The sequence below is a fragment of the Paroedura picta genome, chromosome 12 (genome assembly GCF_049243985.1).
Source record: "Paroedura picta isolate Pp20150507F chromosome 12, Ppicta_v3.0, whole genome shotgun sequence".
NCBI classification, from domain to species: Eukaryota; Metazoa; Chordata; class Lepidosauria; order Squamata; family Gekkonidae; genus Paroedura; species Paroedura picta.
The window spans coordinates 19,355,622-19,380,635 of NC_135380.1; the positions used below are offsets into that span (position 1 = coordinate 19,355,622).

The following is a 25,014-nucleotide window of genomic DNA, read 5'->3' on the forward strand; positions in this document are numbered from 1 at the left end:
TTGCTGGTGGTTTTTTGAATAAAAGTTAAGTAAGGACAAGCCCGGTAAATACACAGCCTTCTCTCAACAGGACAAATAACAACGCACAACTTTCAAGTATCATCTGATCTCTACTCAAACCATTCACACCACTGGATAAAAAGAAAATCTGATTTTCATGCTTTTTGGAAATTAAAAATCCAAATGGGTTGAGCCAGTCTAAATGGGCAATTTCTGGCAATTCCCCCTTTCTGTTGGAGACCTCGTCCTGTCATTCCTTGAGGTCCTCGCTCCTCCAGGACTAGCATTTTGTGGAAATGGGTGGGTTGCAGGAGGAGGGGGAAAACTGCCACTGGAAAACTGAGTCTGGATCCAACCTCATATCATCAGCTTGGAGGCCCCCCAAGATTAAATTGAGGGCATACCTCTGCTCTTCTTCCTATCATGGGCCTTCCAACTTATGATTCTCGCCTTACATTGACTCCCCCTGAACCTTGCTTTGAAAGGCAATAGTGAGATTTCAGGTCTGAAACGTGGTCCAAGTTTTCTGATGTACTCTTGATAGGGTGTGGACATGGGAAGGAGGATGAAAACACAACCAATTGCTAAGAAGCTCTGGCAAAGGACGCCTACACAGATATTGCTGGAAAACAGTGGCTAGTTATTTTTTTTTTTACATTGGCATTCAAACCCAAATGGCTAAGAATGAAGGAGTCCAACCGCCTGGATTACTTTTCAAATATTTCTGAGTCCTTAAAACCCCAATATTTTGGTATAAAACAAGGCAACACAGAGGCACTATTTTACAACAGCAGGGGTAGTCAAACTGCGGCCCTCCAGATGTCCATGGACTACAATTCCCAGGAGCCCCTGCCAGCATTCGCATTCGCTGGCAGGGGCTCCTGGGAATTGTAGTCCATGGACATCTGGAGGGCCGCAGTTTGACTACCCCTGTAAAAGAGACTTAATGGGGGTCAAAGCAATACAGATTTTAAAAAAATGATGCAGGAATGTATACTTGAGGGTTAGTGAAGAGTTCTACTGGACATCGTAGTGGGTGATGGTCTCGGATGATGGATGTTGGTTTGGGTGGTCAAGCAGCACCATTGTACACAGTTTGCCCTCTGAATGAACTATTCACAACGATAATTACACCTGTGCCGCCAGTCTTTTAAGGCAAACAGCTACTATGTAAAAATATACATCAAATGAATTTAAGTGGAATGAAGCTGTAGTAGTGTACTTAACCCTGTGTGTGTGTGCAAAGTTCAGAGAGCTCTAAAGCGATGGCTGAATCTACAGAAAAGATGATGGCAAAGTCTTGAGAAAGAGACATCAAGCTGGTCCCAACCAGGTAATACCATTCTCCGTTGCAGCAACCCCCTCGGGAGTCTCCTGCTGCTGGATACTGATGCTCTTGCCCAAGCCAAGTACCTAGGCACAGAATTTGCTTTCCCTGGTCAGTGATGGGAGAAGGTCACTGGCTGAAGAAGCAGATGTATGTCTTGCAGCTTGGGCTTCCCTAAATCAGTGGTTTGGTTGGATGCTGGAGCCTGAAGGTAAACAAGAAGAAGGCACAATTCTGTTGAGTGGCCCAAGGCAAGTGAACAGGCTCCTAACATTTAGACTATGGCCAGCCAATTCAGAGGTGTCTTCCCACTCGCCAGGCACAGAGGCTAAGCTTGTATGCTCAGATTCCCTCCTGGTCTCTGAATCTCAGCACAAAAAGGTCACCGTAGCTCACCAGACTGAGCCCAAGACTCAGGCCTCATTTTGCCAGGTCAAGCTCCACAGTCCTTAGCCAAACTGAGCACATCTTCTAACCCTCTGCAGGTTGCTTGTAGGAAACTGCATTTGGTTTTGTTCTCTGCAGATTCGTGGCTTATCTATTCCAGGTTTTGTTTGCAGGGGGCAGGTATGAATTCTTTATGCCCATCCAATGCAGTAGGTGTAGAGATAACATTTTACAGATGATGCATAACACTGCTTAGAACAGCAGACTGAACCTCCACTGTGTTTAGAACCAGGTTGGATTCCCTGCTCCTCCACATGCAGTCAGCTGGGCGACCTTGGGGTGGTCACTGTCCTGTTAGAGCTGTCCTTGTACAGCAGTTCTCTCAGAGCTCTCTCAGCCCCATCTCCCTCACAGGGTGTCTGTTGTTGGAAAGGTGTTTGTAAGCCATTTGGGACTCATTCTTCTTCAAAGTGCAAACAAGCCAAGACAGAAGCTTGGAAACTGCCACGGTTTAAATGACTTCTTCTGGCACGGTGTAAAGAAACTGTACAGAAAACGGAGCAGAGGCTGGAATCATTTTGTCTTTCCACCTGGAACAGAATCACTGGGACATGCATGGCACATATTTACAAACAGGACAGCAGGCATTTTGTTCAAGGTGCCAGAGGGCTGGGCCTGGCATGGCCCTCTCATTGAAGTCCTTGCTCTGAAGAAAGGGTGCTGGATTTCCTGGCTTTGGGAGGAGGAGGGGGAGGTTTGACTTCCCGCCTGCTGGGTAATGGTGGAGCAATCTGGAAGAAGGCAAGCACACAGACACACAATCAAGATGGTAGAAGCACATCTCTGTACTGGCTTCCTTTTGACCTCCAGTGTCTGGTTCAGAGGAAAAAACAGGAGCAATTACGGTTGATTTAAACAGTTTCTTTAATAACTAAAGAAAGCACCCTGCTTCACTGACTCACAGATATCCTTAACACTATTTCGCTCCCTTATATATTTGGGAAACAGCCTCTTGGGAGGAGACTGTCCAGGGCCCTGTCTGTCCAGGTCCACCCTGATTGGTCCTCCCCCTCCAGCTCCCCCCCTCCCTCCTTTCCTCCTTAGAAGCCTTGTGGCTGCAGCCTCCATTGTTGCCCACAAGGAGAGAGGCAGCGACAGGGCTTTGCGTCCCACAGGTACACTCCTGCTGGGAGGGAGCCGGGGGGGGGGGGGGAGTTTGCAGCCTCCCTTTGGGCCGCAAAGGCCTGTTGCCACCGCTTGGGGGGGGGCTTTCCAGGCCCTTTAGCCCGAGGGAGCTGCAACCGCCCTCTCACGCCCTCCTGCCTGCCGCCCCTCTCAAAGCCCATTTTTAAAATAGGCTTTGATTCTAGTATATTTTAAATAGAAAACCCCTCCTGCAAACCAAGGCATTGCATCCTGTGTTAAATGAGCACTTGGAATTCCTCTCCTAAGGCCTGGTCTTGGGACGTGGTGGAATGTGGTGGCAGAGTGGATCCTACTACTTAAGACTGCAGCTGTGGGATGATATTATTCACAGCGCCCCTCCATTAAGGAGTCCTTGTCAGTGGAAAACCAGCGCAGCATAAAAAGGACGGGGCCAGGCCCTTTCTCCTGGGTATGTTAATTTTTTAGTTAGTTTGAAACCTTTACAGGAATGAAAATTTAAAATCTTGTTTTCCTTATCTACAGTCTGAAGTGGAACAGCCCATTATAGCCCCTCATTCCTGCTGCTCGTGTAGACCAGGCCTTCCTAAGATGCCATGTGGAATCTCACACTCACTCTCACGCGCACCATCAGGAAAAGCCACTTGCTCTTGCTTATTTTCACACTGATGGAAATGTCATGGAACAGTCAATATGATTCCCACCCCCATGTGGAGTAAGGATTCTTTAACTGGGGACAGCACTTCCATCATAACATTTCATGCTCACAAAGAGATGGTGCATGTGCTTCCCAACAGCCAAGTTATTGTTTATGCATTCACAACATTTCTATGCCTTCTTCTTACGGCAGCTTATAACACAACAAAGTCCATTTTATTTCATGACAACTTCACCAGGGAGATCAGTCTGGGGGAGAAAGTGGCTGGCCCAAGGTCACCCACAGAGAGCTCTGTGGCTGAGTGGGAATTTGAACCTAGGTCTCCCTGCTCCTAATCCAGCATTCTAGTCATTACGCCATGCTGGCTTTCACATTTATCTTCCATGATCTGTGGTGTGGGCATAGTAACAGTGACCTGCTTTACAGGGCTGTTGCGAAGATGGCAAGATAGTACTAGAGAGCCAGCTTGGTGTGGTGGTTAGGAATGTGGACTTCTAACCTGGCGAGCCGGGTTTTATTTCCCACTCCTCCCCCACATGCAACCAGCTGGGTGACCTTGGGCTCGCCACAGCCCTGATAAAGCTGTTCTGACCAAGCAGTTCTATCAGGACTCTCTCAGCCCCACCTACCTCACAGGGTGACTGTCGTGGGGAGAGGAAAAGGAAGGCGCTTTGAGACTCCTTTGGGTAGAGAAAAGTGACATATAAGAACCAACTCTTCTTCTTCTACAACACTCAGAAAGTGCTACATCAAATGCTAAGATTTATTTGTAACAACCTCAGGGATAAATTGTACTTTAAACATCAACTGCAGGGGAGGGGGAGTGTCAACACAAGGCTCCTGTTTTCGTGAGCAACTTCACCCTCAGAGCAAGCAGGTGTTGCCTAAGCAGGAAGAAAGTAGAACTTTATATCGTCGTCTCCTTTGACTGGAAAACTTTTCAAATCTCTCTGGTGGTTTCAGGAAATGTGCAAGTGAACCGATCAGACAGCTGCCAAGCAGCGCCACCCTAACCAAAGCCACTGGGAAAATGGCCCTGGTGCTACTTTGTCAAGCAAGAGCCTCCCTCCTCCCCCAAATATTGTCGCTTTCCATTTCCTTACCTCCGTGGAGTTCCTCCCGTTGCTATTCTCATAGGGTTTGCACTTGGGTGGAGGCGGGGGTGGAGGGCTCTGTGCATTCATGGTTGCTAGTCCATCTGCTTGTAGAGACGGAAAGCCTAAGGAACAAAAGGAGAAGAAAAACAAAGGTTATTATAATTAAATAGACAATGGGAAATACGGGTTACTGATGGAAACAATAGAGGCGAGTGACCAAGCAATATAAAAATGTTCACATGAAAACGCACCATTTTCAGCAGGTGGCTGTGAACAGATGGGTCAGTTTGGAAGCCCACTTGGAATTCCCCAGACTGACGTGTCTCCGAAGCCTTGGCTATGCTCATCCAATGAACCTAAGCACATGTGAAAAATGCACCCCGGGGACCGTGGAAAACAAAATCCAGAATGACACTGCAGACATCCGGAGGGGATTTCTCTGTCATCAGGCTTCGCCTCAAGTCTTTTCTTGGACTACCTCTGAGTGATGGGATAAGAGAATCAGCCAAACTCCAGAGAAATTTTGGAAGAGCTGCCTTGTCATGGATAACAAAGGCTGATTTACTAACTTCAGCCTTTCCTTCACTTCCCCACAGCTTTGTTATATAAAAATCAAATCAATTTCAATGTATTTTGTTATTTCTTCCTTCCGCCAAAACAATCTCTTTGAAATATTCTCTCCCATGAAGGCTTCACAAATTTAGGCTGTAATTCAGATGGATTGCTGCTTCTCCAACTGGGTGGGACCACAGCCTGGTGCTGTGGAGTTGGAAAGCCAGCTGTACTACTGGAAGAATGCATCAAATCATTTCTTACGGTGGATGGCTTTGTGTTTCTGAGGGCTTATAATCAATGGTGGAAGAAAGGCTTAAATGAGTCGTTTTTAATACTTGGGACTTGGCAGGCGGCTTTGAGATTGGAATACCATGCTTACATGCAAAACAAAACTAAGAACATTGACACTGGATTGCTTGGGCATACCAGCCTGGCATTTATGAAGAAAAAGAACTGGGTTTTATAACCTGCTTTTCTCTACCAGGAGTCTCAATCTTCTTCCCTTCCTCTCCAGATTCCCTCTGATACTGCTCAGAGTGATACTGCTCCCCTATCTCCTCTAAGATCCAGTGTGGTATAAAAATGAGCCAACAGCTCTTCTTACAAGCTTGGAAGAATGATGAGGGGGGTGGCACATGCAAGTCAGTCCTGCTGGGCTTCAGAGACAGGTAGAAGCAAAGAGAAGACTCACAGTCATAATGTGAAAGCCTCCAAAGTCCAGGAGGTCTACTAGTTGAGCTTCAGAGGTACTCATGGTAAGGTGACAGGAGACACAATTTCTCACTTTGCACCAAGGTGGATCTTGTCAATCCATAACCTCACCAGGAGGACCATGGATCTGCTGGCCAGGCTCTCCAGGTTTATTATTTATTTTGAAAAACTTGGTTATACAAAAGAGGGGAGAGCTGAAAGACTCTTTTCTACTAGCATGCTGCAGATCCAGCGACAGGCAAAATTTCTAGCCCTCACCATTTCTGAGAAAGCAGGATGGTAAAACTTTTCTTTAAAAGTCTCTCATTGTACAAAACTAGCACAACAAAATCGGAGTCCAGTGGACTCTGGCTGTGTTGTGCTGCTTCAGACTGACCAACCCGGCTACCTACTTGAACCTAATTGTACAAAACTGTTCTCTTGAAATTGGTTCAAGGCAATAAGCAATATCCCACCCCCCACCCTCCAAACACCACAAGTTTTGTTTGAAAGGAAACCAACGGCATAGCTCACTTTGTGTCCTTGGCGTTTTGGGAGTAACTGGCGGGGGGCTGAGAGGCGAGGCCGGTTGGAGTGACGAAGTCTGGAGCAGTGTCAGCCTGCTTTCCCCCAGCTGGAGGCTCTTTGGCCTTGCTCTTCCCAACAAATTCTGAAACACAGATCAAACAGAAGACTTTCCTGAAGGCCCCACCAATGCTGAAAACAGAACAATCCATCACTGCCAGGAAGGCTTAGCTTGGCAGCCCAGGACAGACCCAAATGTCGCAAAATGTTAAACTGGATCCAGGGAAGGTTTCCTGAGAAACCACATGTTTCTGCACCACGTACAGATGCAACTTACATGTGCAAATTCTCCTTCTCAAGTTCCTCGAGTGCATTTGCTATCTGTCTGTGAGCTGCCTTGGATCCCTTCAGGGAGAAAACCAGCACACAAATGATGTAAAGAGGGTATAGTAGAGGGGTCGTTGCTCAGCTGTGGAGTGCATGCTTTGCATGAAGAAAGTCCCAAGTTCAATCCCTTGCACCTCCAGGGGTGCAAGCAGCAAGGCTGGGACCCGCTCCTTATACCTGAAGCCCCACCCCTTATGCCTGAGACCTGGGAGAGTCACTGCCAGTCAAAGGAGATGTGCAAGGACCAATGGTTTGACTTGGCTTAAGACAGTACTGTGGAAGATCAAAAGCAGATGAGATGCGATTCAGCTGCATTACTCCATCCAGATTCTGATTAGGATTGAGGCCTTGTTCCCAGTGAGGGCTGAGGCCTCGTTTACAATGAGGGCATGTTGTCTTTGAGCTGTAACGCTCCAAGCGGGGGTCTACATGCCTGAAGGTTCCAGCATATGGTACTTTGTACACAGAAAATTTGTTATTCTGGTAGATGGGATCCATCTACCTTTTCGGTCTCTGTACAAAGAGGATTCTTTTGCTTGAAAGAACGTCCAGCCTTGTAAGCCTGCACAGTCTGGACAATGTCTCGGTGAGCACTTTGCTGAAGTCTGACACTGGGCTCTTGGAACAGCTGGATATTTAAGAAAGATGCCCAAGTGCTGCTCCTCGGTTGAAACCTGGTAATGTTCATTTGCATCTGGAGCCTTCATGGGCTTAGAGGTGGGTCAACAGCAGCCAAGAAAATTACGGCAAAGTTGATTCATGTGGAGTGACCAAGACTTCTGGTATTTGAGTCCTTCCCAGCATTTTGACAAGGAATCAAGCAACTAGAGGGAGGGGGGAAGGATGATGGATGTTCCCATAGGGAATTTCACCACCATAACTCATTTATTACCATTTTGGATGTCAGCTCAGCTTCTGGCTCCTTCTCCACAATAACTTGAGATTTGCTGATGCTCCACTCCTTCCGCTTGAATTTATTTATCCGGTTTTCACCATCGTCTTTGGCCGAGAGCTCTTCTGTCCTGGAGGCCGCTGAAATCCTCCTTTCCACAAGAGGCTCAAGAATGGACCTGAAAGCCACATGGGAAGACACGCAAGAAGGGTGACCCCCGGCCCCTCTCACCAGCTTGTGAGTGGCTCATAAATATCTACTCGTGGAGATGAAATGTTGTGGAAACTGGAGAACAATCTTCCAGTGGAAGGGAAAGGGCCATGTCAAACCAGGCCCCACAGCACTCTGGTCCCAAAATGACACTCTGGCCCCAGCTGACGAGATGCCCTGTCTGCTCTGCAACCAGGGAGCCCTTTCCACACCTTGTTCCCCTGACAATGAGTGATATGACAAGTCTTGATACCAGCCAGGCTTTGGATCTACCGGGGACCAATCTTATACTGAAATGATGGAGTAAGAACCACCCCCTGGTTCCATGATTTGCCACCATCACTGCAAACCAAAGCTTCAGGAAGCTACTACTAACACATGCCTCTGTCTCTTTGTTGCCTCTGCTGGTCTGACGCTGCTGAGGATTGCTGCTGGGTCCCCCTGGAAGAAAAGGGTCACTCTTGCCCTTCCTTGACTGGCTTCCACCACAGTTTGGTGAGACCAGGGTCTGACAGCCACAACAATCTGTGGATCTGGGCTGTTGCCCACTGCTGATGTCAGCTTGTGCCGATTCTCATGTGTGTTTGCGATGCCCTTAAGCATAATTTCTCCATGAGAAATGCTGATGCCCCTAACCTGCCTGGAAGCTGATGCTTTCTGCTAGTTCCTAGGTTGCTGGTTAGTGGGGGGGGGGGGGTGAAGACACTCTGCCCATGTCCTGATACAGTCTCTTTCTCTTTATGACTTTACAGCCCTGGCACTGACAACATCCTCAGGTCATAACCCCTGGTTCACCTGCTGAATTCTTGTATGCCTTTTTCTTGTACACAAGAAACATTTCTTTGAATAGGAACATATGGAATTGGGGAGGGCTTTTTAGCTAAAACATGGTCCCAGTGGGAGCTGCAGTCAGAGACAAGCTCTTCACTTTGCAAAGAACTTTCTATATGAAAAGAATATCTGGAGGACCTGGCCTTCTTCAGCTCATGCTCAACTTCTTTTCTAAGCAAGTCATAGGGCACTGGGACACCGGTGTGGTGTATCAAATGTTATACTATAATATACAGACTCCTATGGAGTCTTCAGACTTCAGTTGGTTTTTTAATGTCCAGAATATTAAACAGATCCCAACGCGTTTCACTGTGTGGCCTTTTCAAGGGACATCAATTTCAATGTTTTCCATAGGAAATGTCAATTTAAAGAAACAAGCTCTTAACAGAGAGTACAACAACTGCTACTCCTAGCTTAAGGCGTTCCATGCTCAACTTCTTTTTTAAACACGCAGTGTGTCCCAGAATCCTCAGTGTCAGATTCTAGTGCAGCCAATTTTCTAGATAGCCAACAAGCTTGCTCCCCCTTCTGCTCTAAGGAGCCCAGAACAGAATACATGGTACTCCCTTAATTTTACCATCACAACAATGACTTGCAAGGGACTGACTGGGCCAAGGTCTCCCGGTGATCTCATGTCTGAGCAGAGGTTTGAAGTCTGATCTCTCCCCACTTCAATGCTCTGCTCCCTTTGCCTCTGGTTGTCAAGGATTGCCTCCACTCACCCATCGGATCCTGGCCTGGAAGAGGTACTGTCTGATGAGGTAGAGGACGTCGATCCCACGGAGGAAGTCACGGAGGTAACCGAGAGTCTTCTCAAAGTGGAAGACATGATGTATGGTAAAACCACTGATCCAGACCTGCTCTGCTTTCTCTCAGTCAGTGAGGAAGGCTAAGGGTAAAATTTAAGAGGAAAGTGAAAAATTCAGAACTTGGAAAAAAAAATGAAGAATCAAATGAAGGGGCTTATTTTTTTTAAGATGCTACAGATGGCCTTTGACAAAATGACATCACCCAGCAGGAAACGTAAGTTTGAGATCTGCTTTTCATATACTGTCAATTGGTATGCTAGTATCTAATTTTTATTTTAGGAAAACAGTGGGGGTCCAGAAAAATGGAAAAGAAAACAAGGGTCATACTACGCAATTGCATTGATCAAAGACAATCATATAGTACATAATATATAGAACAGAGAATATTTCCCCTTTATCCCCTTCATTATAATTTTTATCATCTATCAAATATAATAGTAGTTATTTCTGTTGGGGTACAATTGTTTTCATTTAAGTTTTAAGTTCCAAACTTGATAACTAATCTATTTTCACTGGTTTCATCATTAGGATGCATTCAAAATAACATATTTTCAACACTTTGACATATTCATTACAACCTTTTGTAGATAAATAGAGTATCATGGTGTAAAAGAAAGTCAGAAAACTGTCAGAGCAGTTCAGCCGTGAAATTGGCTGCCTAAGGCAGGGGTAGTCAAACTGCGGCCCTCCAGATGTCCATGGACTACAATTCCCATGAGCTTCTGAGTTTATCTCCTGCCAGCAAATACACACAATATACACACCTTCAAGGATGCATTACTGACAGAGCAGTAAACAATCAGAACAGTGACAATTTCCCAAAGACATTTGTTTGAGAAGTAAATTTCCCAGTTCTGAAGGGCCTGGAGCTCTTCTGCCAAACTTTTGGCTGGGGCCAGTAGATGATTGAATGACACCATCTGAATTGGCCCTCCTTCCATGAACAGAATGGGGGGACAGAAGCCACTAAAATCTTTGGTTAATGTGGGCTTGGAGTAATTTGTAACTGTTCTAATTGTTTTTAGGTTCATGATTTATTATCGTTGTTTTATTAAATGATGTGAACGGCCCTTAGTTGGGAATACCAAGAGGGACGGGCACAGCCATTTAATTATAAATAAATAAAACTGTAGGATGCAAAGGTTTTACCAGCGTTATCACACCGTAGAGCTTCTCTACTTTCCCCCTCAGCTCCTTAAAGCAGGAAGTGAGTCTGTCGTGGAGAGGCTTCAGCTGCTCCGTCAGCTTCTCCCCGTGAATCCTGATGCCCTCCGCCAACAAAGGCATCTGGAAGAGAGAGGCCGACTGGGAAGGTTAGGAAGATGAGGGGACAAAGGGAGACTCTCAAAAACTTAATTGGTGTAACGTCCCCTCTCCTTTGTCATGAATATGCACTTATTTAGCATATTTCCCCCTATACTTCCTCCAAGGAGCTCAGGGCAATACACACTCTGACTCCACTCTATTTTACCCCACACAACAGCTCTGTGAAGTAGGTGATGCTGAGAGCTTGTGACTTGAGTCACCTAGCCAGCTCCCATGACAGATTGGAGCTCTGAACCTGGGTCTCCCAGATCTTAGCCAGGTTGAGCCCTTGTGCGTGCTGATCAAGGACACATCCCAACCCAGAACAATGTTTGTGTCCAATGACACCTTTAAGTCCAACAAAGTTTTATTCAAGGTGTGAGCTACTCACTAGAATACATCCCAAATGAGTTATGGGGGACCCAGTTTTGCCAGATGTCGGGAAGAGTATGGATAGACCAAAGCAATTGCTGTAAACCAGTGCAATTGCTTCAAATCACCTTTCCTCCATGCTGGGCTACTGCACTAACCTTCTTGGAAGAACAAGTGTAAGGAGATTTGGCAAACAGCTAATGTGACGAGTATGTTAAAACCAGCATCCATAGCCCTCCAGCACCTTATCCCCTCCTCCTAGCAGGTACCTGTAGGGCAATCAATTGCTTGAGCAGCTCAATCTTATCTTGATCTTCAGGGTGCTCTTGAATATATTTCTCTGTGAAAAAAGCCTGAACAGAGGAAATAAAAACAAGGAGATGTCAGGGTGCAATTCTGATTGGGGAACTGGTTGAGAGAAACCACCGAGTCCAACTTTCTATCAGCTAATTGTAAGAGACTGGCCAGGCCTGATTCACTTCCAGTATGTCAAGCAGCTTCTAATGATGTAAAAACAGAGTAAAAGGGGGGGAAATAATAAAACAAAGAGCAATGATTTGAAAAGCCTGAAAATAAATGTAGCAAGCAACCCAATACCTTCCAAAGTAAAGAAGGCCTTGCTTGCAGAAAATGGCTGGAGAGGGGCTCTTCTTCATCCTGAAGGCTAGACGATCCCAATAGATCCTGCCTACTGCTTTGGGTCACAGGTTTAGCCTCTTGTAAAGAGGCCCTATGAGCCTCTTGTGGCACAGAGTGGTAAGGCAGCAGACATACATTCTGAAGCTCTGACCATGAGGCTTGGAGTTCAATCCCAGCAGCCGGCTCAAGGTTGACTCAGCCTTCCATCCTTCCGAGGTCGGTAAAATGAGTACCCAGCTTGCTGGGGGGTAAACGGTAATGACTGGGGAAGGCACTGGCAAACCACCCCGTATTGAGTCTGCCATGAAAACGCTAGAGGGTGTCACCCCAAGGGTCAGACATGACCTGGTGCTTGCACAGGGGATACCTTTACCTTTAAAGAGGGCCTGTGAAACAGGCCTGCCTGCAACTGATGTGAAGGTCTGAGGGAGATGCATCTCCTTGACAGATCTGACAAACGCCTGGTCTTGAATGGCTCAGAGGCATTCATGATTCTGAATGAACAACACCTTCTGAACAATGTGGGCAGGGGGGGGAGACAAAGAAAAAGGGGGAACCACGCCTGCTCTGCCTTTCTTTTCTCTTTAAAAAAACAAACCCCACCACTACGGAGAAAACAAAAGCTCTGTGCTTGAAGGGAGCGGTAAGGATAAATCTTGAGGGAGTCCACTGACGAGAGTCTCAAAAACAGGGTAAACCCTTCTCCCCTAGAATGACATTCCACTAGCATTTGAACACTGAGAAAGAAAAACAATCTGAGTAAAAGGCTGATTCCTGGTAATCGACATAAAAGAAAGAATTGAAATCTGATGATTATGTCAGCCCACAAAACCCAAACTCCCTTCGCTAACTGACTGGAAATAGGAAAATGTGAGCAAAAGTTGAGGACTTCCAGATGGAGTCACAACAGTTCTAAGTTTAGCACATTAGCAAAGAAGCATCAGCTCCCAATATTCCCTGGTTGGCAATTCTATGGTTTCCCCTTTCTTTCGGCATTGGCAGGCTGACCGTTTCATACCAGGCAAACATTCTGATCCAAGGGCCTGCACTGATGTGACTATAAACACATCCCTATTCCTAATTCCCATTATAACATGCAGCTTTCCTAGTTTTTCATGACCTGTTTCATCTCATTGTTGCAATCCAGAGCTCAGCTGTCAGGGGCTGTGCTGAGCAAAGTCTTCAAATTCACTACTAACACAATCTATTCTGCGCCAAAGAAAGTAGGGTTCTGCAACTGGAATAAATTATCTAAGTTGCTGAGTCCCTATGACTGCAGCGGTGAGAGAAAGGATATTTGAGACCCATCCCAGTCTAGCGGTTTCAGGATCAAGGCTCATCAAGGATAACTATGCTAAACTCTCTTAGCAAGGGATAGAAGATCACCATGGCTCCAGCTGAAAGTAAATGCCTCTTTAAAATGGTACCTTCATTCTGCCACCGTCAAACTCCTTTCGCTATTCTCCCCCCTCTCCCGGCCATCCCCTTCCCCTGTGTGTCTTTGCCGTTTAGCTTCTGAGCTTGCAGACAAGACATGGCTTTCATTTTCATTTCATTCATTCTATCTACAACCCCCACTGTTGGCATGATGGGTGGAGTTAACCGCCTTGGGGTGCTCTGGAAGTCCGTTTCGGTCTGAAAAGCCAGAAAAAGCAAAGAAATATGGGACTCTTGTGAGCACATCACCTGTTTGCAAATGTTGTATCCCCGCCCAACACACAGAGAAGGGTATTCTTGGTGACTACAGAAATTCAGGGTGCCCTGCAACAGGTCTGTATTTTAAGTAGCTTTCAACAATAGGAGTTCATGTGAGATAATGTCAGGGTATCTCATGAATGGGAAGGGGTGTCACTGAATTTTGGTCTGAATGTTGTAACCTACAGTCTTTAGGCAATTTTTAAACGAATTGTGACTAGAGAGGGGTTTTTTTTTCCTGGAGAAAGCAGCATAGAAATGCTTTAAACAAGCAAGCATACCACTTGGCCTTGGAGGGCTTTAGGCTTATGTGTTTTCCCTTCCTTTCATTATATCCTTCTCTTTTTTGTTTCTGTCCAGAGATACACCAGGTAACCACCCTCCCTCCCTCCCTGCAAGGCCAGCAGCACAGCTTCTGGCAGAGGGACAAGGAAGCAGCTGACCTTCTCGTAGTTGGTGTATCCACCCATGACAGCTGGATCCACAATGCCGTTCAACAGCATGGAAAGGGGGTGCACTAGAAGGGTCCGGTCCCAGGCATGCTGCTGAACGCTGTTGCTAATTTTCTCATTGGTCAGCTCCATGGTTTCGATGGCATTCTCCAGTGGGCTGATCTCCTCCTGGAGAACATAAAGAAGAACAAAACTGGGTTGCACCTACAGATGCATTACGAAACCTGCCCTTCCCTGATCCCCAGGAATTGAGACCTATTTTGCAAACGTCTTCTACAGTACGATTAAACAGAATATAAACTGCAACCTGTGAAGAGCAGCTATGTGTGTCTAGTGAGTGCACAAGTGCAGTACCTGCAAGGGCTGCTGACCTTTTGTGCATGAACTAAGCACGCACATTACTCACAGACTGCAGCGTAGCTGAAACAAGACCCTGAACCTGTGTGAAGCTGCACAAGGAATGTCTTTGCCTAAAACTGCCACAATTATACAGCGTCTCACAGGCCTCCTTTTGAGGAAATACTGTCTTCTAATGGGAGAAAATAATTTCAGAGAGAATGCGAATTCTCTTTGAAAGGAGAAAATTCTGCAATCATAGAATCATAGAGCTGGAAAGGGGCCATACAGGCCAACTAGTCCAACCCCCTCATCTAATCCAGGGCAAAGAAAGACAGATGCTTTCCCCACGGTAAACTTGTAGAATGCATTCTCTGCTTGGTGATTGTATCACCTCAGGAGGACATACTTGACTCCAACCTCAGATGCAGGAGAATCAGGATCAGGGCAGAAAACTAGCTCTCCATCCTATTTCCAGAGCTGCTCCAGTGCTCTTTGTACAACAGCCTAACACCTAGAAATGAAGATGAATCCACCCTCCCACCTGTATGCTAGAGGAAAACTTAATCTGCAACATTTCTAGATGTTATACTGCTTTTTAAATGCACAGGAACAGAACTGGTAAAAAGTGTATAATGTTGGGAGGAAAATAATGAAATCAGGTCCAATTCTTTCTCTGTTCAGATGATAGATGGTAAATTTAATTGGAGCACATCCAGACCACAAGCTCACCGTTGTAACCTGTCTGACTTCAAACCACTTGAGAATCCCTGGGAATGAATAAGCAGTTGTGTAGGTGGTTCTTTCTATCCACATTGTCTGGTAAGAAGGGAAAAAGTAAAGAAAAGCAACATAGTTTAGACTTCTGATTTGGAGGCTAGAAGAAAAAAAAACACATCAGGTTTGTTGGGACATCAGTCTCCCTGGACACCTATCTCTGTTTGGAAATTTCCTGGCTAGTTCATCCCAGAAGAAAAAATCAAGAAATTTCTTGGGTACTCTAATACAGTTAATGTGTTGTTTCTTGATAGGGCTAAGGAACCTGGAAACCAGCTCTACCCATCAACCTGCTCTGTATAAATATAGGAGATGGTTCAAATGCCATGATGGTGGGAGGCTTCATATGGCTGTCTGTCTGTGGTATGTTCCCAACAATGGGAAGGTGGGTATGGGGTAGTGGACAGTGTGTCCAACTGGGGCTGGTGAGACTTAGTTTCGACCTCTGCTGAGCCATGAAGCTCACTAGGTGTCCTGGAGCCACACACAAACACATCATGTCTCAGCTCAATCTTCTGTGATGGGTGGCTGTGACAAGGCAACGGAAGACTATGTTCACTCAACATCCCCTGAGCTGGTTGGAGAAAGGGAAAGATAAAAGATAGAAGGGCAATGCAACAATTCCAAAATATGCCACTGAAGACCTGGTCCAGGAGACAGAAAGAAGGTCTTGGCCATGTGAAGACTACATACGGAGGGAGGCAAAGTAGGAGAGGCTGAAAAGAGGGCCTCTTCCTCTGGGTTTATGGCTGAGGCCATGGAATGGAAGATCATGGGTCTTCCATGAGAGAGACTCCAGGCAAATCTAGATTAGGCCAGACCATCACCGGAACGAACCATCATCATCCATGATGCCCCCATGATACACCGTGAGGGGATGAGTTGTGGGGTGGGAAAATAGCTTTTTTCGCTGCCAGGGTGTTTGTTGTATTTTAATGGGGTTATAATAATTGTTTCATGTGGGGTTTTATTCTGTAATCCACCACGAGACGGTTTGCTGATAGCAGCGGGTAACAAATCCAGTTTAATAGTAATAAAAATAAAAAGGCAGGAAGCCAGGTGGCACGGGGAGGCAACCTCAGTACGAGAACACTGTGGAGACCACTATCAAAGGCAGCCGCCATCCGGCTTGAGTCAACAATTCTGCAGATGGTTTCAAGACTCCAAAAAAAGTTTTAAAAAAATAGCTAGAGTAGCACCCACTGCTGTGCTGACAACCACCCCAGGCAGCATTTTTTTTTAAGGAAGCAGCAAAAGGAGGAATCGGAACGTTCAGTCACGTCCGGTACTCAAAGTGCAGGTCAATCTGTCCTTTGGTCAGCTGCTGCATTCAGCACCTCGAGGGCAAACAATTCCCCCCTCCGAGAGGGGAAGGACAAGGATCGGTGCAAAAGATGAAGGACTCACTGCAAATTCATTCTCCGGATCTTTTTCTCCTTTCCTGAATGGCCGGGAATAGGTAAATTGTTGCACTTCATTGGCTCTGTAGAAGCTAAAAGGGAAACAGGCAAGCAAATAATGAGGATTTTCACAGGCTGAGGATCCAGCTGTCATGGGTGGATACTGATGTTGCTGCATGAAAGCCAGTGTGGTATAGTGGTTAAGAGTGGTGGCCTCTAATCTGGAGATCCGGGTTTGATTCCCCGCTCTTCCACATACAGCAAGCTGGTTGCCCTTGGGCTAGTCACAGTTGTCTCAGGGCTGTCCTTGCAGAGCAGTTCTGTTAGAGCTCTCTCAGCCCCATCTACCTCACAGGGTGTCTGTTGTAGGGAGAAGAAAGGAAGCAGATTGTAAGCTGCTTTGAGACTCCATCAGGTAGTGAAAAGCGGGGTATAAAAGAACAGCTCTTCTGTCTCTGTGAAGCACTATGCATGTTGATGGAATAAGATCAGTAATAAATTGTTGCTACAGTACTTAGACTCAAGGTCAGCAAAGTTAGCAATTCAACTGAAATCTCTGGATGCTTGACTGCCAAAGAAGAGCTGGTTTTGTAAAAGATTTGGAATTGTAAAAGATTTAGAATGGCAGATCCTGGGGACGTTAAGAGGAGACCCGCCTCTAAACATACCAAGGTTCTCCAACAAATCCAGCAAATAGATTGTTTTCATGGAAACAGACTATTTAGTTAGCCAAGAAGTTTTCACTTCTCACGACTTGAGTGAAGATGCCCAACTATAATGTGCACGAAGGGGCAAAGGGAATGCATAAGTGAAAAGCTGAACAGAGTGTTCCTTTCTAATCCATACTATTATTAACTTTTAGAAGACATCGTACAAGTAAAATAAATGCTGCACAGTATTTAAAAGGGAACTATCATACACATCCAGGTTCGTCATATATGATCCTCTGTATCTGCATGAAACGCAAGTCCGGGTACCATGCAAGTTGGTTGTAAACTAGCACTGACCAGTGGGTGTCAGGAAATTTTTTCCAGTTAGGGATTGGACCCATCACAACTTCTCTGAATGAAGATGCATTCCTGAGGATATTTTGAAGTTCTTCTCTCCCCAAACAGGCTACAATTCCAAAATCAGACTTGGCTAGGCCCTTGTAGCACCCACATGGTGGGTGGTGTTTTTTTTTTTTTAAGTACTTTGGTCTTAAGTTACCAACCAGTTTCCTTCTTAAGAAAACCAAAAGTCCAGGCAAACTAACTGCTGGTTGCTGCCCAATGTAAACACTTGGCTTTGAGAAATGAAGGAGCAATGATTAGCAGGGGGAAATGGATTACTTAAGAATCTGCTCCGGAACAGGCTTGTCCTTGTAGTTTGGCGGGAGGTTCATTACAGGCTTAACGATGAAACACTGCACATCTGAGTTGCGTCCATTAAGGGCATGAAATAACAAGGATTTTGATAGAAAGAGCACATTTTACTCAGGATGAATGCAAGCACTGAGAGGAAATGGAAACATGAACACTGGATAGAAGATAGGTTTTCCAAAATATCAGGAAAACAGCAACATAGGAATCAAGCAAAAATACTTTTTTCAAACTTTTGAAAAGTTTTCAAACTTTCTGTCTGACCTGGCTTGGTATGAGGTAGCTATGTAAAGCTAACTCATACCAAGCCAGGTCATTGGTTCAACTACTACATTTGTCAGGAGATCTCTGGTGTCTCAGCTGAGAAAGGTGCCTCCCTAACATCTACTCCAGGGGTAGTCAACCTGTGGTCCTCCAGATGTTCATGGACTACAATTCCCATGAGCCCCTGCCAGCATGCTGGCAGGGGCTCATGGGAATTGTAGTCCACGAACATCTGGAGGACCACAGGTTGACTACCCCTGATCTATTCGATGTTTAAGCTGGTTATGTCAGAGCTGAACTAGAGCTTTCTGCATGCAAGGCATTCTGTCTGCCACTCAGCCATGGCTTCTTCCATTGCTTATCTGCCATGACATTCACCGAGGATTGGGGAAAATGTTGTAAAGCAGGGGTAGTCAACCTGTAGTCCTCCAGATGTTCATGGACTACAATTCCCATGAGCCCCTGCCAGCATTTGCTGGCAGGGGCTCATGGGAATTGTAGTCCATGAACATCTGGAGGACCGCAGTTTGTCTACCCCTGTTGTAAAACAAACATTACTCCAGTTAGGGGGAGCATTGACCCACCTCGCATCTTCATGGCCATTTTGTGCAAGCTTCCTTTGTGCAAAGGAAGATCCAGTAATGGTGGACAAAGGAAGCTTTTCTCCCGGTACTGATCTTACTGAGGAACCCATGATAAGCTTCCTTTGGGGGTAACTCTGGAACACAGTTTGGAAACCTCTTCCGTAGACTAAGAACCTGAGCGATCAGGAGTGTTCTTTGCAACACTAAAATACATCCCAATACTCTAAATAAAGGTTTAGTGGGAACAAGCCTAAGTTTGGGAAGGGGGCAAGTAAGGAGCAGTGGGCTTTATAGTACACATGCTGTTGCATTGCCAAAGCCTCTTTAGCTTGCTAGGAAAGCATGAAGGCAGTCTCTGTTCAAACTTAGTTGATGAAAAGAAGAAGAAAAGAAAACCTGAATTTAAAGTTACCCATGGCATACATTAATCTGCTTCTGACAACAGGATATATAAAGGCACTGGTTACTTTTACAAGAGTGTGTTTAAGAAGGGCCTTGATTTGAGTCCAGACATTACAGCTGTTGTCTTTTAAAAATGGGCCAAGAGAACAGCATCAAATCCAGCTGCTCCCTGATAAACACTCTCCCAAATGTATGAAACCTCAACACTCCTTTGGAGCAGGCAAACATCAAGCAAGAGGGGCAGGCTCTTAACATGTGCTCATTTGCCCCCAGATGAATTGTCCAAGAAGGACCAATGGCACATTCCTATCAGCGGAGTTCTGTTTGCACAAAAGGGCTTTCTTTTCTGCCTTTTGCAGACCTTCAAAAGCCTATGAAAGGTGAAGGAATGGAGTGCACTGTAGTATGAGAGGGTCTCGCTGGGCAGCCATTGGGGAAACAGCCTCAGATCCAAGTTAACAGGCGTGACAATGTCATGCTTGAATGTACACAATACACTATACATAATGAAGGGACATCGGAGGCTATACACGGGTTCCTTTTAATTGTTCTTGCAAGAAAACATTAAGTGAGCTGCAGTTCCACCGTACGTGATATTTCCCTATATTCTGTTCCTGCTCCATAAGAAGCAAAAAAACATAATTAAATGATATTCCCAAAAGATACATTGCTTTGGGGAAGCTTTGATCTCATCTGGTGGGGGAGTGGTGCTGCTCAGCTTCTCGGCATTTGGAAATTGGGTCAGTAGTTTCAAATTGAAGTCCTCCCTTCTTTCATACTCTTTGCCCCGGTAGATGAAGATCTTGTTCTGAATCAGGACAAAATGAAAAAAGAGGAACATGTGATACATTTGTTATACTCCATTTTCTCAAGTATTTGAGATCACAACTCTGGTAAAATGAACAGAAACAAAGAAGTCCAAAGCTCACTACAAATACATAAAGGTACCCATTTTAATTGAGTGCAGACTATTCAAATTGCTTATGTCTACAAATTAAAATGAATTTCGGGTGAGTAGGTACAGTGTACAAGGTTCCTAAATTTACATCTCCCTAATTTAACTTTCCCATCCTCCATTCCTAACTTCTGGTCTTTGGTTTCACTTGCTGTTCATATTTTATTTACTTGTAACAAAACATAACACAAGATTTCCCTTCAGCACTGAAATAAAATTGGATGCGCATCTTCAAAACCCCTTCATGCCTTTAAAGGTTTATTGAGTGGATCTTCAGAACGCAAGCCTGCATTTCAGATTTGAACAGAAGTTTGATCCTACCTCATAGTTTCTAGGGAAGACAAGTGCAAACAATCACTTGCTATTTAGACATTTGGGTGTGTGATTCTGAACAGAAAAGCAATTTGCATCCCTCCCTTCCCACACTTGTTCTCCGTGCAAGTTGATAAACTCCCTAGGTTACCTTTCAATTTTTTAAAAAAAGACAGTATGCTCTTACATGCACTCCAAGTAACATTTCACTTGACCCAGGGAGTTAAAAAATGGTATATCAATGCAACCTGAAACTGCACAGACCTTTGGAAAGCTGCAACATCGAAGAATAATTTCTTATTGTTTGCATCTCTAACCAATGATGTGAGTGGTGGGAGAGGTAATTGTAATCGTTAAAGCTTGCTGACAACAGTATACATTTTGTATATATTCTAGGATTTTTAAGGATTAATAAGACATCTGGCAAAGTGCAACATTCTTACCCGGAGAAAGGATGGAAATCCATGGCCGTAATACCCAACAGCAAAATATTCTGGTTGCGGTCTCATTGCCTTCATAATGTTCTCATAGAATGTGGCTCGTTTTTTCTGTACGTGTTAGAGGACAGGAGGGGAAAATTTTAAAACATTCCGCTGAATGTTTTTCCTCCCCTCTTATCAGCCACACTTTAGGTTGTGCTAATGGGATTTTAAACTGCTACACTTTAATGGTCAATATACACTGTTTTTGAAATTCATTCGCATTAAATAATGAAATGATAACTCTATGGAGCTTCAAGATTCTGAATACCAGTCACAGAGAGAGAGTCACAGAGAGACCATCTTCAAATAGATATAACACTCATACACGTCCTGGGGAAAAACTATTGTCTTTATGCACCAACATAATGGGCTTCTCAGAAGCATCTGGCCAGCCATTGTGGAAACTAGGATGTTGGACTAGAATTCAGGGGGTGGCCAAACAGTGGCTCTTGAGATATCAATGGACTACAATTCCCATGAACCCCTGCCAGGATCAAACTGTGGCTTTCCAGATAGGGACTCATGGGGACTGTAGTCAACGGGCATCTGGAGAGCCACAGTTTGGCCACCCCAGATGGATCTTTGCTCTGTGTGTGAGAGAGAATGCCACCACTTAAACTAAACTCCTTTTGAGCTCAGTGTCCCAGGAACAGTCTGTTCTAGAGTTCCCTGTGATGCTTGCTTGGCAGTATGGTCCTTAACTATCGGTGTTGGGAGTGACTGGAATTTTCTTGTCCCCCTGGGATACCTTCCTTCATCCTTCCATTAAAAACCACAGTTCTTACCAAGAGAGTGCCAAGCCCTTCATAATCAAAAACTTTGTTCTCATACATCTCAGCCAGTTCCTTGCTTAGCTGGATTGCCTTCTCCCACATCTTCAGGAACATGAAAAGAAATAAAGAGGCCAACAAATCAAACATGTTTTAGCAAAGATAGATTAATACAGAGAAACACAGTCATCCAAGCAAACAACCAAGGTATTTATATAACAAATGAAGATCTGTAAAGTACTCAAAGCATTACATATAGATTATCTAGGTAATTCTTACACTTGTAACCCTCCTGCAACATAGGCCAAGATTATCCATGATCCAGTTATATGCTTAAGATGGTTGGTCACATGAAGCAGCCACAAGAGCTTAACCTTCCAAATGGTCAGCAGAGTTGGCTATATCAACATGACAATAGATTTTTATTTTAAAGTTTAAAAAGAAGGGTGATTTTATACCATTAAAACAAAATAGGTGCAATACACCAGAACAAGTATCTTACAACTAATGTGTTTCAAAATCCTTTGGGCCCACTCCATGATGATAAAATGTCATTGTAACTAATTAGTTATCAATGAAAAAGGGTAATATCTTCTGTGACTCAGTGGCAGAGCACCTATTTAACATGCGGAAGGTCCCAGGATCTGTCCGTGACCTCTCCAGCTAAGGATCTCAGGTAGCAAGTAATTTAAAAAAAACAATCCTAAGAACAGAACCATATCTCACCACTTAGTCAATGGAAAAAAGATGAGGCCCCAGGTGAGCAGTTATGGGGAGACAGTTTCACAATGGCAATGCGAACCACAGAAAAAAGATCCTTCTAACTCCTCTGACATGGGAGGCACAGAGAGGAAACAGGGAAGGCAGGAAATGTTCCACGGATGCAGTGCTTTCCATTAGTGGAAAATTTAGCCTGCATTCAACCCATACGAATAAGACTAAACCAATAAAAGCCCGTTCATTAGAACAGAAAATAATTATAACACGAGTTTAGATTAACAGAAGATCAGGCATCCACAGCTGTGGGGGATGAGGTTCAAAGAAGGGCCCCCCAAAAGAGAAAACAAAACTCAATCAATATAATAGTCATTGTCACAACAATCCTGTAAGATAGGCCTAAATCATTTGTCATATTGTGGTTATGGGAGAGATTTATTCCTAATGAATGTGTGGCTGAGAAGACTTTTGAACTGGCAATCTTTGTGGGTCATAATGCTCTACCAGCACCCAGAATTCATATCTATAAAAATTGTCCTGATATTCATGATTAAATACTGAATCAATGCCCACCTACTTACAAATAACCCCAATCAGGCAGAGTCAGCAGCTGGGCCACCACTCGTGGGGCTAGCTCCTTAAGGAGCTCATGCCTGGGGGGACTGCATCTTCCAGTGTTGTCTGCTTGAGAACACCCAAGGAGTCCTTCCCAGGCCGACTCACCTTGCCTCTGTCAAAGAAGGCAATGATTTCCTGGTAGAGCTTCTCCTTCAGCTCCTGCTGCGAATAGACATAGTAGCTGTCCCTTTGAAGCAGATGTGGTGCACATGGCTTGTCAGACCACTAGCATAAGAGGGAAAATATTCAGGGAGTTACAAAGAATGTGCTAATTTCTGCTCTAATACCCCTTCAGGGGTGACTTCAAAGTAGTTAGGAATCTTCCAAAATCTTCCAGTGATATAGGGGATAAAGTTAGCAGTGTTTGAATCCTATAGAAAAAAATCCCCCTGAGTTGTTCCATATGGGGACTAGAATGAGGTGGTAGAGTGGACTGTACCACTTCAGGGGGAAAGAGTGGTGCAAAGTCATTTCTCTATGCTTTTTGATGGACAATATTCCCTGCAAAAACACACACATTAGCCTACTCTGATCCCTCCTGTGTTAGCTTTCTATTTGCAGGGAAACAGGTAGGGGAGCATTTGAAAATAAGACCCCTCGCTCCAACTGAAGCAGTAAAAATTCACTGATTTATATTCTACATTTTTACTCAATTGTTTCGAAGAAGTAAGGCATTTGAAATCTAGTCTAAAGCCTTGAAAAATTGACCTGTGTCCAGGAGTAGGTATCCAGGTTGCTCATGTTGGGTCAGGAAGGCAGGACCCGGGACAATTCCCAGAATGCAATGGGCATTGCATCTTGCTTTGAAGAGACTATGTGCTCAAATGAGCACCTGAGCAGCTGAACAGCTTTATTACATATTGAGGATGAGAATGGGGAGCCTGAAGAAGAGAGGCTTGTTGAAGGTCACCTACTGAGTTTGTAGTCAAGCTGAGATTTGAACTGGCACCCTTCTCATCACAGCTCAGTCCCCTTAGCCACTGTGCTATTCCGCCTCCAGCAGAACAGCTTTATTTTTTGCTACTTGGTGGGCTTAGCCTCAAAACTTCCAAACTGGTCACTACCACACATATGAATGTCAAAAACTCACCTGGAGTAATTCTGCATGGAGGAGAAGTGTGTATGCCGCCTCGGTGTAGTTTTCACAGTCTGTGTGCAAGTCCCGGAGTTTATACAAGTACCTAGAAGGACAAAATGCACCACAGTACCATTTTAATAGCCAAGACAGAAATGATGCAAAGAGGACAGTGAGTCCTGTCCTCTGATAAAAGGCAGAGGCCATTGCACAGTAATCTCCCTTCATGCCCGCCATCCCCAAAAGCAGAAAAGGTCTAACCTGATGTAGATATCCTCTCTCTTTTTTTCTTTGTAAAAATTCTACAAGAGAAAGAAAAAAAAAACAGTCGTACTGTGAATAACCAAGCTGAATTTCACAGGTTAAAATGCAAACAGAATGTATATAATCCAAATGAGATGTTCATATGAAGAACAACTATCAGAATGTTAGGTTTGTGCTGTGGAGGCCAAGGATCAAATCCCTCTCTGGCCACATAAAATCTGCATGAAATTTGGCCATGTTGCAAGCCACAAACCAAGTAACCCACCTGACATCAGAAAAATTCAGGGGATCAGCAGAAATGCACTCTCAGACTCAATGTTTAAAGACGAGTCCAACAAAAACAAACATCACAGGGACATTCTCCCTACATTCACACAGCAGCTAAGCTAAGGGCTTTCAGCCTTTAACCAAACAGCACCAAGTCTGCCCAAGAGACAGGACAATAGAAGCGATTTGGATGGCCGGACCAAGATCCTTCCCCGTACCAGCACATTCACGGTGCAACTCATGCGGTTCTCTTTGCTGCCGTCATGCATGATGGTCCGGTAATCCAGGAGATTCTCCAGCAAACTGCTAACCAACAGGGCAAAGACTTCCCCTGAGCTTGACAAGTATTTGTGCTTCCGACAATGTTCCAGCAGGCTGCAGCAGGGGCAACAGAATGAAGAGAGGAAGAAAAGAAAGAAGAGACCCATGAAGAAT

The 25,014-nt window shown here is 44.9% G+C and overlaps 1 protein-coding gene across 3 annotated transcripts in view; it reads right to left on the minus strand.

Annotated features, from left to right (window-relative positions):
- Positions 1 to 899: 899 nt before the first annotated feature.
- Positions 900 to 25,014, minus strand: part of DOCK5 (dedicator of cytokinesis 5) — a 111,701-nt gene continuing 87,586 nt past the window's right edge. For 2 of the 3 annotated variants that reach the window (XM_077305075.1, XM_077305076.1), the window contains 18 exons: positions 24,798 to 24,954; positions 24,310 to 24,350; positions 24,064 to 24,154; positions 23,079 to 23,198; positions 21,654 to 21,743; positions 20,830 to 20,934; positions 19,786 to 19,927; positions 17,840 to 17,921; positions 16,516 to 16,600; positions 15,064 to 15,150; positions 13,987 to 14,163; positions 11,479 to 11,562; positions 10,682 to 10,819; positions 9,446 to 9,612; positions 7,683 to 7,860; positions 6,413 to 6,548; positions 4,640 to 4,755; positions 900 to 2,505 (listed from right to left, as the gene is read on the minus strand). In XM_077305075.1, coding sequence (XP_077161190.1) covers positions 2,404 to 2,505; positions 4,640 to 4,755; positions 6,413 to 6,548; positions 7,683 to 7,860; positions 9,446 to 9,612; positions 10,682 to 10,819; positions 11,479 to 11,562; positions 13,987 to 14,163; positions 15,064 to 15,150; positions 16,516 to 16,600; positions 17,840 to 17,921; positions 19,786 to 19,927; positions 20,830 to 20,934; positions 21,654 to 21,743; positions 23,079 to 23,198; positions 24,064 to 24,154; positions 24,310 to 24,350; positions 24,798 to 24,954 — 2,098 coding nt within the window. In that variant the 3' untranslated portion in view covers positions 900 to 2,403. Of the gene's footprint in view, positions 2,506 to 4,639; positions 4,756 to 6,412; positions 6,549 to 7,682; positions 7,861 to 9,445; positions 9,613 to 10,681; positions 10,820 to 11,478; positions 11,563 to 13,986; positions 14,164 to 15,063; positions 15,151 to 16,515; positions 16,601 to 17,839; positions 17,922 to 19,785; positions 19,928 to 20,829; positions 20,935 to 21,653; positions 21,744 to 23,078; positions 23,199 to 24,063; positions 24,155 to 24,309; positions 24,351 to 24,797; positions 24,955 to 25,014 lie in introns of those variants that run through there. The other variant, XM_077305077.1, reaches the window with a different exon arrangement.